Here is an 18,470-nt window from a genome sequence, read left to right as displayed (position 1 = left end):
TTAAAAATATACAATGAAGACAACTACTTTTATCTAATTTCTGAATAAATGTCTCAAAATATTTTTCAAAACAAAAATTTTTTTTCTTAATTTTTATCGTGCATAATTAATAACCCTGATAGCCACCTTACCTATAACTTACTGTCAATCTACGTCCGCAATTTGAAGCAAACTTGACGGAAAGAGTTGGCAAAGCAAGCGATTAACTATTAGTTACCTATAACTTACTCTGCAAATAGACGTCAAAACTTGCTGTACAAGTATTTCCTTCAAATTGTAGTAAAGTTGAAAGGAAATTTAACTACAAGTTTGATTGTTAACTTGTATTCAAGTTGCGGCCGTAGATTTCTGTCAATTTGCTTACAACTGTTGTTGAGTGAAGAATTACCGCCAACTTGATGTATAAGTTAACCGTAACTGCTGGGAGTCAACACTTACTGAGAAAGCGCTGGCTATCAGGGAATTAATAATAAATCTTACCTTGACTCGGTAATCTCTCGGTTTCACAAAAGCTTCGTTAGATGGCAGTGGCACGAGATTTTCAATGAAAAGCTTTATTTTTCCGTGACAGCTTTTCCACCCTCAGTTTCTGGCGTTGGTAAGGCGGGAACGTTTTTTTATCTGTCGGCAAAGTAATTACTGCGTTACATATCTAGACCGATTTTATTTTATCAATCATACAGTAAGAAGAAAAACCTATCAATATCAATATTATCATTGTTTATGTAAACTTACAAAATACTAAACAACACAAAAGTATAGTGATTTAAAAAAAAGATACTTGGGAAAATAAACAAGAATTAATCGAGCGAATTCAAAGTAAACATTGTGGTAATGTATACGGTTAAAAAAACATTAAATTGCACTCAATTCACGACGGGTATCTCTACACGTGATGCTTCAAAGTAAAAATATATATAGTAGTTTCTTGAGAATATTTAACTTGATATAAAAGAATACGTTTTTTGTTTTTACGTACAGGAGACTATCTAAATAATTGTAACAAAGTAAATAGTTATGTTGTGCGGGATCGGGAGTAAGGGCTCTGTGTTTAGTCAGAAAAAAGTTATCATGCGATGCACGCACGGAAAAAAATGTATTGCTGCCGGACTGCAGCTGTATCGTATCTACTTGAGCGATCAAATCAACATTGTTGTGTGTTATGTGTTATGTCTCTAACCATTCCGTATATTATACAGCGATGATTAGATCTTATTTGCCTGACCAATTGCTCCCGTATCTACTGCTACTGATGACTGCATGTTGCTTTCATTCCTATTTTTTATTTTATTTTTTTATTTTTTTAATGTGATATTTTAAAGTTCGTTTATTTGAGTTAATTAAGTTGTTTCTACGAATATAGATGCATTATTAGTTTTAACGATTCTTGTCTGTTTATTTATTTTTATTGATTTTTTTTTGTTGACTATCTTAATTAGTTGTTTTGAATGTTCGTGTATATGTTTGAAATATCAATTACGATATTTTTTTTATGTTGCAAAAATTATTATTATTTATTTACTTATTGATTTTCGGCAAAGACACTGTACGTGACCTAGTATTTAATATTTAATATTGAATACTTGCCATTCAATTAAAAAAAATGTAAATTCTTATCTAGAAGAATTTTTAAAACAGTAAATTTATGGATAAGCTCAATAATAAATATTTTATTAATTCGATAGCTAAGGAATAAAGAAAGTAACGTTGAAGAATTTTTGTCAGCTCTTTTAGATATTGATGTTATTTAAAGTTTTTCTTAAATAATTAATTTTTCTATTTTATAAAATTCATTAGAAATCCTTCGAAAAAATTTTTGACGACGATATTAGAAAATTCAATGTTTATAAATCTGTGTACAATTTTTTATACTTCTATTTGTCTGTATATTGTATTATTAATGCCAAAAAAGCGAATAAAAAAAAACTTTTCACTAAAATCACTCTAAGAATGTTAAGATCGTGGAAATTCGCTGAAAAAACGAGAAAAAAAATTATTTCTAGATACGCTCTTTTGACTTTAAGAAAAAAAATTCTTGAAGTCAAAAGAACATTTATAAAAAATTATTCTAATTTTGTTCTTTAACTTTTTACTTTAGAAATTGAACGCTTTGAACAATTTGCGGTAAAAATTGAAAAAAAAAAAAAAAAAAATGATGTCAAAAAGTCGCAATTAAAAAAAAATTCCATTTATAAAAATTTAATTGAATTCAATAAGTTATTTATTTAATTTAAATTCCAAAACAACGACCGAATGACGAAGAATTAATTTTGAATTTAAATTTAAATTTAAAGCACTGCATATAACACCAATTTTAATGAGTTGGATCATCATCAGTGATATCAGGTATCCAGCGCTCCTTTAGCTCAAGATCGCGGAGAAATTCATAGGCTTTTGTCTTAAAAGTGTCAATGCTAAGTGCATTAATGACGACAGGTGGTAATTCTTGTCAAAAGCGTATTGATGAAATTAGGAATGAATTTTCATAGGAGACAGTTGAAAAATTAGGAATTTTGAATGCGACATTGGTTTGTTTAGCAGCCAATCTCTCAGAATGTCTGATATTAAGTGATTCTTCGACGATTTTTCTAATTCTCGAAAATTTTCAATTTTTACAACTAGAAGTTCTAAACACTAAATTTTTTAAGCATCAAGTCAGAAAATATTACTAAAATTTTTTTTATATACGTTATTTTGGCTTTAAAAATTTTATATGGAAAAAAAAAAAAAAAAAAAAAGTTATGTATTACACATTTTAAAGTTGATTGGAGAAAAAAAATGTTTTCTCCGCCCATTTGACATTAGTAACGCGAAATAAATAAATACAAAAGGATGTATATAGACAACAATAGCTACATATTTTGTGATTTTCATTTCGCAGAATGTGGACTCGAGCAGGAGTAATAGGCATCGTGCGGTTTCTGCGGTACCACGCACTAGTACTATATCATCGTTTAAAATAATATTGCGTCCAGAGGGGCATTCGCCACTCTCATATCCGTTGCGACAAATCACTCTTTGTCGTCGTGCACGCGTACTCCAAACTCTAAACTGAACATTCTGGTCTCTGGTCTCGGTCTCGGTCTCAGTACTGGCCGTAGCTATCTCTCTACACAGTTATAATATTATATGTACGTGTTAGAACAATAAAAGAAAACAAAAATAGAAACAGGAACAAAATGGACTAAGAATAAAACATGGGACATGCTGTAAGCGCAAACAGCCCGCAAATGCCTGCTGAAAAATTTTAGTAATGAAAATAGTTCCTCATACGTCTGACCATACTCTACTTCTACTACTAAAACTCGACTATTTGTTGTTATTATTTGTGCAGTAATAGTGGTGCAGTACGGCAATGTCGGTATAATTTATCAATAGGGGAGGTTTATTACACCGCAGGATAAAAGGAAAATGCCAGGCCGTGAAAATAAAAAATATTATTTCCAAGTTGGATGGGTCTGCGGGAGTCCTGGTAACCGAGTAGATGTTCAGGGTGTTAAGGTATGAAATAGAGAATGTATGGTAGGTGATGTACTGCATGATGTGGTCGGGCGATAATAAGTATATGTAGTTAAGTTAATAAGATACAGTCGTAATGAATTAAATGGACGTTCTCAGTCGGGAGATATGATTTAAGAGCTTCTGCTCTGGGAAATGGGACTCGCGATGTTTCAGTGCACTGGCACATACTCCTGGGCTCGTTGCCTCTTGTCTAATTGATTTAGTAGATCAAGATCAACGTTATCATTACGTGGTTATGATTTAATCATCAGAGTTGGCCGTTAGTTTATTAATACAAGAATTTTATTATTATTTAAAAAGGAAATTTTTTAATTTAATGCGACATGGTTATCTAATTAATAAAAATTCTTATAACTCCTGAAATATCAATTTTATTGAAAAATCATAAGAGACTAAAATTGTAGTTTAAGAAAGAACATGTTTATTCACACTCGAAAAATTCTGATAAGAAAATTTTAAGGAAAACAAAAGTTATTTTTGAGCAAGAAGAAATTTTCTTGGCTCAAGAAAATTATCTTAACAGTAAAAAATTTTGTATCAAATATTTTTAACACAAAATTTTTTGACGCATTGACGCAAAATTTTTAATTGTGTTGGCTCAAGAAAATTTGACTTCATTCAAGAAATTTTTAATCTTCCTGAATATTTTCTTGAGCCAATTTGAATTTTTTTTCAATTTTATTTTACTAAAAACCATTAAAATTAAATTTCACTTAACAATTTTTTCATTGAAAATGAAGAAAAGTGGTAAGTTAATTAATTTAGTTTGTCATTAAACCGTATTTTTTACTTTTTCAAATAGTAGTTAATTTTTGAATATATTTATTTATTAAAAAAAAATATTGAAAACTCATAAATTTAAAACAAAACATTATTTATGTACATTTTACATGTACCGAAAGCTCCAAGCCGGAACTGAAAAGCTTCAATACGCGGTTTATAAATTACGATTAATTTCAACAACGGATAAAAAAGTCATCAATACATAATGACAACAAATATGACGATTTGCCCACCACCACCAAAAAAAATAAATAAATAAATAAATTTAAAAAATAAAATAAGCGATAAAATGTTGAATTTGATCGATATCATATATACATACTACACACAGTATACATGTATATAACACATATATAAAGTTGAGCAAGGCAAAGGCGATAAAAGTAAATTGAAAAAAGGTAAATATAAATTCTTGAGCCATAAATGTTGGCATTTAGTTAGACTTAAAATATGAAATAGTTTCTGGGAAGTTAAGTCCGGGTTATTAACGACGAGTTAGAAAGCAAGGAGCAAGGGTCAACCCACCTCGGAGACTCAGAGGTTTAGGGTCTGCGGTGGTGCCAACAGAGAGATACCCTGAGACGAACCTCGATAGAAAGTCAATTTGCCGTTGTTCGGGTAAGTCACGTGCCGTCGGCTCATCTGGTGGCTTCCGGTTAAGACTTCCGGTCGGCGGGAACTTCATTCTCCCCCTCCCCTCTCCCGTTTCGCCAGTTTGTTACTTTGCGCGCTACTACCTTTATACAGTTCATACATGAACTTCCGATTTCTATATATATATATATATATATATATATATATATATATATATATATATATATATATAAATAAATAATTGGAATACTCAACCAAGGATAAGTTCCAGCAAAACGTTTTTTTTTTTCATTTCATTTTTTTTTCTTAAAAATACACTGAAAAATTCGCTGAGTGGATGATTTTTGATTGATTAAATCCCTCCGGAGTAAAATTCTCTCCAACGAGGATTTTATTTGTATTTAAAAAAAAAAACTCCGTATATTTTTTTCTTCCTTCATTGAATAAAAATAAAAAAGTAATTATCCGTGTAAAAATTACAAAATACGTATTTAGAGATTTTGAAATAAATGTAACTTTTTTCCTTACTTTGATATAACGAATAAGTTTTAATATTTAAAAAAAATTGCATCAATATTTTTATTTATTTTTACAAGCATTATATTTAATAAATTCTCTCTATAATTATTCATTTGTTTTTTAACCATTTAATCCATGTGACGAAGTTTTTGTTGTTTTTTAACAATTAAATTTTTTATTTTCAAACCTTTTTCTTAAATCACGAAGTTTAAAAAAAGTTCGATCAAAATATCCAGCAGTTTTTGACGTGGATTATTTTCTTTAATATAATATAATATTATATACATTCATGAAAAGTAAAGACAGCAGAGAAGTAATGGAAGCATTCACATGCAAGAGACAATCGAAGAGAAATAATCCCACGGATATTTTCGAGATCAATCGAAATGTTATTTTATTTTATTACTTTTTTTTTGTTTTAGTTTTTTTATTGTATTATATGGAAGCTGGATTGTTTGGATAGTTTTGTCGTGAGAGAAATATGTCATGTTCGATAAACTATTATTTATTTCACTGTATTTTTATTTATAGTCGGATGCGCGGGATGATAGACACCGAGGGCGAACAAACCCTTCTTTTTTTAATTATTATATTGTGTGTCAAGGGACATCGGGTTCTCTTTGTAAAGATCATGGGTAAAAATAGATCTAAATCGTTCAATGACATAATTTGTCACGGTAATCAATAACTTGTAGGTGTAATAAAAAATTGAAACTTCAATATTTTGTTATTTTTTTACGACTTTTTTTTCTACTGAAAGATCTTTTCTTTGGTGCTTTACAATGACAAAAAAATTATTCAAGCACTAGTTTATTCATAAATATATTTTTAAGTTTTTTTTTTTTTTTTTTTTTTTTACGTTATGCTTTTATATTGTATCATATTTATTTTATTAAATATTAAATATTTTTTATTACTTCTGACACTGGTGTATTTTTAAATACGTGACAAAATTTTTTATATTTAGTAAAAATTAATTTTGTAATCTATAAATCAATATTAATGCTTTTAAAATATTGAAAAAATTTTTTATAAATATATGTTACGTTAAACTGAAATTAAAAATAACTATTTCTTATTTTTCTCTTCACTTGTAAAATATTTTATTGATGATTCGAAAATTGAATTTTTTTTCGAACATTATCAATATAACTATACAATTTAAAAAAATTTTTTAGGGAATAAAAATGTATACTTTAATTTTGACAAAAAAAAAAAAAATACTGACTCCGAGATTTGAACCCTGTTTTCACGTATTCTAGATTAAAAGCTTTCCCTCTTCACCGCGACAAAAATTTAAGGTAGCTTTATTTGGAAAATTTTTTTCAGAAAATTTTTACATCACCCTCTCTTCTCACCGGTCGGGATACAGTTTGAAAATTCAATTTTAAAATTCTAAAAGCGATCTCCAATTGGTAACTACTAGACTCCTTAACAATTACCATCGGCCGGTAAAATTAATTACTTTCTATTCAAATTCGATTACATGCAAAATATTTATCAAAATATCTCCCCTTAACCATAAAATAACAATAAAAAATGAAATCCCTCAGATTTACAGCCTACTCAGACAGGAATCTAAAAGGGTTAGGATAAAAATTAGTGTGGCAGCATAACTCGTAAAAATAATGCAAAGTACAGTATAATTCAGAGCCCTAGTACTAGCACACATGACATTAAGGTACGCAATAAAATTTAAAAAGTGACTATAAAATTTTTCACCCTCCCAGCAAAACTAGCTCTAAAAGAACAGTTAAATTTTAGTGCATAAATCTACATGACGGTCACTTTGTCTCGGCACCGAAACCCACTAGGTCAGTATTTCAGCGGGGGCTGAGAAAAAGAAGTGACCGGGACCGGTCAGGGTGGCAAGGACGAATGGTGTGCATTTTAAACCTGCACATTCATCCCCTGGACACCAGACCGAGAATTGCGGTTCCAAGTTGGTCAGTGAATAAGATGCGGAAAGATTGCTCCGCGGTGCCCGAAAGACAAAGACTAAGGAGCAAGGGTCAATCGTGTGTTTTGTTGATTTTTTTATTTTTTTGTTTGTGAGTATGATAACGAGAATAAGTATGATGTGAGAATAAATATAAGCGATAGAGTTAAGAATACAGTGATACTGCGAGAGCTTAAGAGAGAATAGCTCCGCCCCTTACCAATGGCAAAGCTTTCAGAATCGGTTGTCTTGTGATGTGCGGCCAATATGGAACAGGCCTGGTCGCGCAGCCTCCAGGGTAGACCAATAATCGCAATGCCTCTTTTTAAAATCTGTACGAACTGCCTGGTTCATTTGTTTTAAATTTTTATGTTATTGTCGCTGCAAGGTATTATTATTTTTTGTTATGGTTATAATTGTTATTGTTGTCTTTCAACATGAGGATTGCAGAAACGTCATGTTTGATATTGTGATGCCCTTGGGCTCCTTGTGTCCCCGTTTCCCATGTCGTGGATTTGCCTATCGTAAGTGGATGTATGTCCATTATGCTTTGATATATTATAGCTCAGATATAATTTGGAACTGCTGCGAGGAGATAGTGATAAGATCTGGGCAGATTTCAAGGGTGACATTGATACTAAGAGACATCTTATAGAATTTGGGAATAAATTTTGACAAAGAGTTCCAAATGAAGAAGTAATAAAAAGTTTGAAATGAAATTTTATTTTGAATTTGTTAAAATAATTTATTTTTAAAATAAAATCCGAAAAATGGACGTATGTCTGTTGATTTAGGTTGCATAATTCTTATAACACTGAAATTAGCAGATACTTGATAAATTGTTGCCTGTTCTTTAAAAATAAAGTAAGTCTAAAATAGTATATTAAACCCCTTGGGAAGGAAAATAAGAAAAGCCTCAGATCACATGTAATTGTTGGCCGAGGCGAAGCCGAATATTATTCAATTAGATTTTTGATAGTTTGTGAACAATTTCCAATCTTTGTGATTTACATTTGAAATTAACTGGAAGTTGAAGGGATGGCTTGTCGGGTCAATCGTTTTACGAATTTTTTTAATGTAAAATAATGTAATAATCATAATGATAAATTAGATATCTAGTTGCTATGATGAAGATATTGACCGACATTGCATTTCATGAGTGATATTATTTTAGTGATACTGAGATAGGGAATTAAACTTAAAAATATAAAATTCAGGTGGAAATTCTTGCTCGTTTTATGATAATACATTTACTTTATAAACGAATCTCTTGAATGGGTTTTCTAAGTTAAAAGCTATCTAGAATTTTTTATGCTTCTATTTGGGTCAAGTAACGTAAAAAGTTACCCCCCTTCATAAATAGGTTATTCTATTTGACCTTAGTCAGACGGAAATATTTATCTTAAGAATGCCTTTTTGTAGAGTTTGATCTGAGTTATTTAAATGAGTCAATCGAGGGAAATCAATTGGGTATCGATGCTTGATTCAAGTGGAAATAAGAGAAGTCGGGGTTGAAACAGGAAATGAGTGGAGGCTAGCTGGGGCTGAGGATGGAAAAATTTAATAGTTTAAACCTAATATATTTAAGTATATGTACATCGTTAAGCTTTAAAAGTATAACTTTAAGGGTTCTAAACTGTTTCTGGGTATTAAGAGTACTTATATTATAAGAGATATTAAGAGCCTCTACAAACCTCGGACCAATAATATCAATAAAAATAATATGCCGTTAAGGGAATATATTGCTTCTGGGATTTTCACGGGTAATTTCTATTTTTTTATTCTTTTTTTTTTTTTTAAATATGAAGAAAAAAAATTAAGAAGTAATTTTTTTTCTGAATCGACAATTAAAGACGTTGAATTTTTGGTAATTATTTACAAGTGTGGTCCACTTTATTTTTGGCCAGATTTAGGTGAAAAATTTACATTTTTTTTTTATTCTGCTTGTTTTTACAGTGAATTTACGATAAAAAAATGTCGTGAAAGAAAAAAAAAATAAAGATTTGGATAATTTTTTTGCCTTTAAAAATTGGAAAAAATTTTGGCTCCATGTTTTTGGATAAAATTTCTAGTTTATTTTTTTTATGAAAAGTACATAAAAAAATTAACAATTTAAAATAAAAATTACCATGGGGTAGCATGAATGGACCCCTCTTGTAAATAATTACCGAATCTTTCAACGTGGATACCGAAAAGTAAACAAAATACCAAAAATTTTTGTTTATGAACCTAACTATTGTTTTAAAGGCAGCGGTAAAAAAGATGTATTTAATTTTTTATCAGAGCGATAAAAAATGACAAGTCAAAAGGTTCAAAGTAAAATAAATTTAAAGTTGTCCGTTATTTCGTTATTCATTCATTCAAAAAAAAAGTAATTCAAGCAAATAGATACCTTTAAAATAGAATAGTTTGTACCGTGTCTTTGGCGATAAAAAACAAAACGAAAATAAAAATTAAAAAATATAAAAAAAATATTTGTTAGTGTACACATCAGCTGTCAAAATGTACAATACAATATAAAGTTATTTTACTGTCGCATAAAGTACGTAAAGCAATGGATGCGCCATGAGGTGATTCCCTCAACTCGTTTTTTATTCCTATTTCTATTTCTGTTGCGCCTCTCCCTTCCCCTATCTTTCTCTTTCCTTCTTTTCTGTTAGTCCGGGTGCAAACTAGACAACCCGCTGGTACGGTCCGAGCAAACTATTAAAAGTTGCAAATTGCTGCAGACATGCTGCGGGTCCGTTCTGGTGAACTGATTGTATTCTCTATCCCACTTTTTTTTTATACAAAACCTCCTCTGTTATTTTTTAATTATTTATTATTAATATATTTCACCCTCTAATTTGTCTCTAACCAGTTTTAATTAACACTTTGTGTATCTCGAGATTATTCATTTTGTCAACGCGAGTTAATACAACTTGATAAGAATCCAAACAGCTTAAATTTTTTTTGTTTCTTGTTTTTTTGTTCTCTAATTATTTAATTCAGCTGGTCTTGTTTTTTTGCAGGACATGAAAGTCAACTGGGCAGCATCAGCGGGTAATCAACCGAAGCAAGACACAAGCAGTAAGTTTACTTCTTGGATTAACTTTTTATAAAAAAAATTATAAGCAATTATTTTATTTTTCTCTACTAAAACTTGGACAAATTACGAAATTTTTTTCAACTTTTAACTTTTATCTTATAGAAAATTAACTAATAAAGTCTTTTTAATAACAGGAATAATTTTTAGGGCAAACTTTTTAATGTCAAAGCCTTCTCAATCCTTTAACTCGACGATCTTTTTATAAAAAATTTTAATAACATCGTTCTAGTAACAATTTTTGCCATTTTGTTAAATTAACAATAAATTTTATACTGTATATTCAATGAAACGCATAAAAACATAAATTTGAAAAAAGTAATAGGATTCGACCAAGCCAGGAGTCGAACCTAGATCCGTAAGGATGTGAAATCCAGTAGTTTAAATAGTAAAGCACCTCTGACATAAGTAATAAGAAATAGATGATTTTTATAGATTTAAATTTTCAGAGAGAAATTCTTAATTTCTTTTAGTGAATAAAAATATTTTTAAAAAATTGCGTCAATATTTTTTTTTCTTAATTTCTACGAATAAAATTTTTTGATGAATACTCTCTATAACAACTCATTATTTTGAAAAATATAACTAATATTTACAAAGTTAAACTTGATATAAATTGTTTGAATTATTTGTTATTAATTTGGCATCTAAAATTTTTTTCAACTCATTAAAATTTATATTATATCAAAACTCATATTCACTCCGTACACAGTATGTTTTATATCTTCATTTCCGCACTCCAAATGATAATAGTTAATATTCATTTTTAATTTTTTACAGAAAAATAATAAAAAAAAAAAAAATAAATAAAATAAAATAGCAACAATAATAAATTAAAAATACTTAAATATTGATCTCTGAGTAAATTACCTGCCAAGTAAAACATTTACATTTTTCAGATTAAAAAATACCTTCCCACGAACTAAAGTCACGCAGTTGTGATTAAGAATTTAACGTTTCTTCGAACAGCTCCTGCACTTTTAAAAACTACTTCTTTGAATAATTTGAATAAAATTCAATAACTATCAATTAAATTAAACAAAAATAATTCAAAAGTAAATTTCCATTACTGTTACAGTTAATTTGAAAAGTATCGAGTGCCAAGAGTATTAAAAAATATTTAATTAACAAAATGTTATTCGTTTGTTGAGAAAATACGGGTGTCGGAAAATGTAAAGTATAAACCTCTGATAAGTGCACCCACACATGTAGTAATATTGACAGTCGTAAGGCTGTTGGTATTTAAAAATGTAATTAAATGAATAGTCCGTAACAATGTCTCTATTTATAGTGGATAATTAAATGTGAACAGAAAGTAAAAGAAAAATGATAATAAATAACAACAACAGCAACAAGGAACGAGAAACGAGGGATTGTTAACATAATTATAAAAGCATGTCTGTGACATACATCTTTGTCATTTTTGTCATGCGATCGTTGCTCACTATCACGGAAAAGAGCAACTATACTGTTATTATATATTCTGTATATTCTGCTGTACCGGCAACGACAACCACCGCGGTTTATATTAGGAAGAGGACATTACTGTACGGTTTACGCTACTGCAACTACATTAGGTTGATTAAAGCTTTGGATTCTTCACTGGTTAGCTACAATACGGACAGCGACAACCGACCAAAAGATTAAGATAAAGACATGAAATTTAGAATGGGATAACGTTACTTTCAACTCCTGGGTCTATGGTTAATGAAGATATAATCAACGAATAGTAGAAGTAGTAGAAAGCCGCTGGTAATGCCTATTACTCAAGTTGATTTTTTTTAACAGTTCGAATTAGTTCAAAAAATTCAGCAAGTAAACAAATAAAAAAATGAGAATTAAGAAAAATTTCTTAATTTAATAATTTTCCTAATTTAAGCAGCCATCCTTGATACAGTCATATATACCCATATATAATTTTTCGATAAAAGTTAGTGTTGAAAATTTTCGGCAGATGGCGCATGGCAGATAAATCGTCTCGCTACCAAAAAGTTACGTTTCAGAAATTAAATTATGAAATTAAAATTATTGTATTGACTCTTTTAAGAAATTTATCTGACATTGTTGTTTAGTTTTATCAACTACTAAATTAATTTTTAAAGAACATAAATAATTTTTTACTCTCATAAATAGTCAAATATTGCATATAAAAAATTTTATTTATAGGTACTTCGAAATTTTTATAACTTTTAAGCTATCCTTAAAATTTTTCTACCTAACTGATTTTTGGAGAGGGCCTTAAAACATGAACTTACAAAATAGTCGGGATTTTGAACCCGCCTGATAGATACATACATGCAGCTACACAAAGTTAATAAAAGCGTGTAAAAAAAGAAGCGCTGACACATCATCTAGATGTGAATATAAAATAGATGGGTGAGGAGATAGAAGGGTGTCAATGGAATAGAATAGGGACAGTAGGCAAGCGGGGAGTTCGCGAACCGAGAAATGGAATCGAAGCACGAGTGAACCAAGTGAATCGTGTATTCTCTTTGTTGGATATTGTCTGTCGGGTGTTGGACACGTTACGTAAACGTTCGCAGTAGCTAGTAGCTCTACTCTGACTGTGCTCTGTATATCCAGTGGTGCTCGCTCCAGTGTACCACTGTACTCGGATGGTTAGCCCTCTCGATACCCTCTCGTGCAACACATCGATATAACCGATACATAACAATATATAGACACATAAACAGAACCGAGAACCGAGTCGAGGTGGGTGCATAGCAGTGGCATCGCCAGCGGTGCTAGCGGTTGTAATGGCGGTGGTCACGATGCGGTGAAAGCTGCCGATAGCATTTGTGGGAACGCGGCGAATCGGTAAACCACGCGCCTACCCGCTCTCTCTGGATCTATCCAAGCTCTGTCTAGGTGACTGCACAAGGGTGGCTGCACACATCTTCTCAAGTCTAGTCAGAGAACTGGCTACCTCTGCTGTCTCCAAATCTCTTCTCATCCTCATCCTCATCCTTGTCCTCACTTTGACAGAGCGAGATCTTCCTATCATTGTCTCTATCTTCTGTCTTCCGTATGTACAACGTTCACTACTTGATCACTAGAATCCGAGATTCAGACAGACGCTTACCTGCTCTGAGTTCCATGTTCTGGTTCTGGTTCTGGTTCTGGTTCTGTATTATGTATGTGTTCTATCCATCGGGGCTAGAACCAGACTACCAGCCGAAGATAATGCTCTGTCTATATGTCTTGGTCGACGATCGTCTTGGATTCTGTTTATTTGATTAACTCCCCCTTTCGGCTCTAAGTGCCCACTGATCAACAATATGATCAACCGTTGTCGTTGTCATTGTCATTATCTAAATTGGATGTTTCTTAGTGGATTATGCAGCTATCGGGACACTGTTCAGATTCCTCTTAAGCGCTGTCGGTCGAGAAAGGGAATTCTCAACCAGATTAACCGGCTTTGTTATGCTATGCATTTTTTAATAGTATCGCTATTGAATTCTTGTTGTGTACTCACAGGTAAAAAGAGAGATTGTATAGAAATTTTCAGGAAAAAAATTTTTTGAATAGAGCTACCTTAATTTTTTGCAGTGGCGGAAAGGCAAAAATGTTAGTTTGGTACGCGGAAGAACAAAGTTCGAATCTTGGAGTCAATTTTTTTTTTTTTTTTTTTTTTTCACCGAAATTAAAGTACTCAGATGTTCGTGTAGATTGTTTTTTTTTTTTTGGCCGGAACTGTAAAATGAGAAAAATAAGAACCATTCATGTTTTAAATTCTGTTTGTGACTAGAGATTGGAGTAATTTTGACTAGAAATTTACTTACCTAGACAATTTTCAAAACACAAAATTGTAACGATTATTTACGATCAAAGTATTAGATATTCTATGTATAAAAAAATAAAAATCAAGAAAAGTTTGCATATGAATTGATTGTTTACTAGTTAAAAGCAATTCCTCGCATGAAAAAGTTTAAATACCATTGAGAATGATAATGACAAAAATAAAGATAAAGATAAGGGAAAAAGTGTCGAGTAAAAAAGGGTCGAGGAAGAAACAATAAAATAGGAAGATAGTGGAGCTAAAACAAAATGTACAGTAGTATAGACGTAGACGGAGAGAAAATAGTAGTAAGACCAAGAGTGCTGCCGGTGAATCGGGTCCCATGTGCCTGTCACGATTTTATAAGTCCATAAAAAGAGAAATTCCGAGTGAGTTAAATATTGCCACTACCTTGTACTGAATTCCCAATGCTGTCTTACGAGTACTTAGCTCCAATTGTATTTTGCGCCGGTACGGGTATTACTTATGTACGACACTATTTGTGTTTCTATATTTACTATTTACTATTTTACTTCTTTGTATACAAAATTTCCGTACTATAATGTACGCCGAACGGAATATTGTCGAGCTTACAAGAGTACTACCCATTTTTGTTTTCTTTTGTTTTGTTTTGTTTCGCTGTAGTTACTTTTAATTCAAAGCGAGAGGAGGTTTTAAATCCGATCCTTCTCTGGTGATCAGATTATTAATCTGATTGCCGCATCACCGATTAATCTTACTTAAGCGTCATTTATTTAACTTAATTCCAGTTACTGTCACTCTCATCGATTAGAACAAAATTTATAAATATCCCAGGTTATTTGGTTTCCCACCACTCGACTTTTTTTTTTTGATAAATTGCGTGAAAAAATTTTAGTTTACATTTATATTAAGACCGAGAGGTAAAAAAATATTATTTCATTATTTTTAATTAAAAAGTCGAAGAAAAGAAGTAATTAGAAAATTTTCAAGTCAATATAACCGCATTTGAAGTTTGAATGTTAATGGACTTAATTTCTTTTAACTTAGAAAACTTAAAAAAAAAAGAACTTACATTAACCCGGACTATTTTTCTAAGAATCTGCTGGTCCGTCTATGCATACTTCAAGAACCTGAAAACAAATTAAAAAAATTAAATTAAATTAAAGAAGAAAGTAAATTTTTTAGAAGTATCAAAAATTTTTAAAATGAAAGATCTTTAATTTATTTTTGGACTAAAGCTTCAGATCAAAATTTAAATTTCTCACGGAAATTTTAAAATTCTATTATTTAGATTCATGAAAATAAAAAGTTATAAATTTCAATCAGAAATTAAGAAAATAATTATTCATTCGAAAGTAAAAAAATTACAAAATTTTTTGAATGCACAAAAAAAATATTTAAAAAATGAAAATAAGCTTAATTTGTAAGAATCCAGGATTTAAGAATTAAAAACGACAGTTAATTTAACGTTGTAAAAAAATGTAAATGGTAAATGAAAACAAATGATAAAAAAAGTAAAGAAGGTTAAAATATTTTAATCGGAGAATTTATCTAGTAGATATAAGCAGCTTACGTAATAGTAATAAATAACAATTCATAAAGATTTTAAAATTTTTTCTTCATATTTATATTTATAAAAATATATATCTATATATTTGTGTTCCGGTTTATGCATTGTTTACTCGGTATCACAACGCTTCGTAGGAATCGGTACGAATCATTACAACATTGTTTGTTCAATAAATAAATAGATAAATAAATAAACAAACTAAAAGAGACGAGACAGTATGAAATATTGTTGTAAATACTACTATTAAATATTTACTGTATATCAAAACTACTCGATATTAAATTTATTTATTTGAAATTTAAATTATTATTTTGGGGAATAATTTATTGAAAAGTAAATCGAACTACTAGCATATTGTAAGTGCATCTTTATTATTTTTTCATCTTGAATGTATTTCCATATTTAGTCAACTACACAGATACAAAATTATCCGGCAATAGAGCTTTTGTGTACTCTTGAATAAATGAAAGAATGACAGGGCTTACCGATTTCTAATAATTTATATATTAAAATAGCAAGAGGCATAATAAATAAGCATTTTTTTTTGTAATATAATAATTGCAAAAATCAGGCATCAATTGCCTTTTTGACACAATGTAACAAAACTCTTTGACAGCTTTTCAGCTAAGGATCACCACCATCATAAAGTCTGTGCTCTCGGAAAACCATACAGGGCGTTCAATGGTGTCCTTTTGGAATTATGGAGCATGGTATCTGGTAGACAAAAACCCCGGTGATAAAGTGATGGCGAACGTGTCATGTGACATGCATCCATATATATATATATATATATATATATATATATATATATATATATATATATATATATATATATATATATATATATATATATATATATATATATATATATATATATATATATATATATATGTATGATAATTCATGAGGCGTGTACAATATCGTAATTCTGCTTTGTAATGGTTACGATGTGATATAAATACAAAACATTTTACTAGACTGACACACATACACCATTAACATAAACATGATGTATGTTACGTAACACATGTAAGTGTGTATGTGTGTATATATATTTGACGAGGTTAATAATAACATAGGACATAGGACACATAATAGGAGTAATAAAAAATTTCAAAGCTACTGATAAAAGTTTAAAGGGGGGTGAAGCGTATAAACACTCTTGGATGCTGATCGCGGGTCATGTGCATTATTATATTATTATTGCTATTATTAATATTGTTATTATTATTATTTTTTCATAGATGTAAAATGTAAAGAAGAGAGTGTGGAATAAAGTATATTAAAGGGTGTATACTAATACACTAAAGGCTAGCATGGATCGGCAGCAGCACTTTCTTCTTTCTCTTTATCTTCCACCGGCGGCCGACACAGCGCCGACGATGATGAGAAGAGCCGAGCTGAACGAGTAGAGGCTCGCGGACGCGGTAGGATGGAAAAATGTGTCGTGGTTACGCCGTCGGAGCGTAAAGAGCTATGATAATAGAGGCGTAAAGAGGGTCCGGGGTTATTTCATAATTACAGACTGTGCTTAAACCGAGGGTGTATTATGCCCGGCTTGTATGCGTTGCCAACTCACGGTGCTCAACCTTTTCTCTTTCTTTCTTTCTCTGTCTTTATCTCTTTTTCATCCCCTTACTCTGTTTTTATAACTATTTATTTTATATCAAGAATGTCAGAAAGAGAAACCAGCAAGGAGTCGTATTACGAGTTAGGGTTCAACTGGACGCTCAGAGAAAAATATAACAGATATGCTGAAAACCCTGGAAGCTGAGACAGACAAGGAGTTCTGTCTTCATTATACAATTTCATTCGTGTTACTTTACTTGTAAATTACGGATTTTCTGTCGCTTGCAATTATTTTTAGATAGTGTAATAAAAGGATAGACAGATCTTTGTTTAATAGATTATGTTTGAAGGATATTGTAGGCGATGACAGGATTAATGTTAGGGTAAGGTTGATAGAAAGCTTTTTTTATTGATTGGGGTTAAATCTATTGAAGTTGATACTTTTAATAGTTCCGTTAATTTTTTTGTACTTTAAAATTTATTTCGAATAGTTGTAAAGAATTATACAAAATAAAATTTGAAGATAAAAAGACGCCTTGATTTTTTCAAAATAATTTAATAAATGTAATAAACTAAACTGTCACAAATATATTTATAAATTATAAATTGATAGAGAGGAACAGATGGCGCGGTATGTAACTTCCAGAGAAGCTTATAATAATGAGTAATGAGTAATAGGTACTGACAAACGGGTATAGTTCCCATTAATTTCTGCATAATAATTAATCGGTAATTTAGATAGTAATTCCTTATTAGGATTATACTCCAGAGAATTATAAAACAAGTTTCTATTGAATCAAGGATAATTATTTATTAATAATTCAATTACCCACTCGTCATTGTAAATTCAACACTGCAATTATTTTACATGAAATAATTCGCTTAATAAAAGTCGTTGTATTAATTTTGCTTGTAAAAATGCACCAAGTTTTTTATCCCTTACTTCTGAAAGAATTATGGCGATAAAAAATTATAAACACAGAGTAAGTTGACATCTAAAGTGCGCAATGAAATGTTTCCAGTCACGATATTATTTATTTATTTTTTTTTTTTGTATATTTTTTCCAGCGATAATTAGTCTCGCAAGACAACGAGTATAAATATTTAAAAAAGTGAGATATTAATGTTA

General features: G+C 30.3%; 1 protein-coding gene across 1 annotated transcript in view; it reads left to right on the top strand.

Moving 5' to 3' along the window:
• LOC141528405 (uncharacterized) overlaps positions 1-18,470 on the top strand; it is an 82,445-nt gene that overhangs the window by 48,915 nt on the left and 15,060 nt on the right. The window contains exon 5 of the mRNA XM_074244454.1: positions 10,369-10,426. Coding sequence (XP_074100555.1) covers positions 10,369-10,426 — 58 coding nt within the window. The remainder of the gene's footprint in view (positions 1-10,368; positions 10,427-18,470) is intronic.

This window comes from Cotesia typhae, unplaced genomic scaffold, assembly GCF_013202065.1.
Source record: "Cotesia typhae breed Kobodo isofemale line unplaced genomic scaffold, CoteBio_Ctyphae contig_43, whole genome shotgun sequence".
NCBI lineage: Eukaryota > Metazoa > Arthropoda > Insecta > Hymenoptera > Braconidae > Cotesia > Cotesia typhae.
Note: the sequence above shows the minus strand (reverse complement) of the source record. Positions and strands in the feature narration are given on the sequence as shown.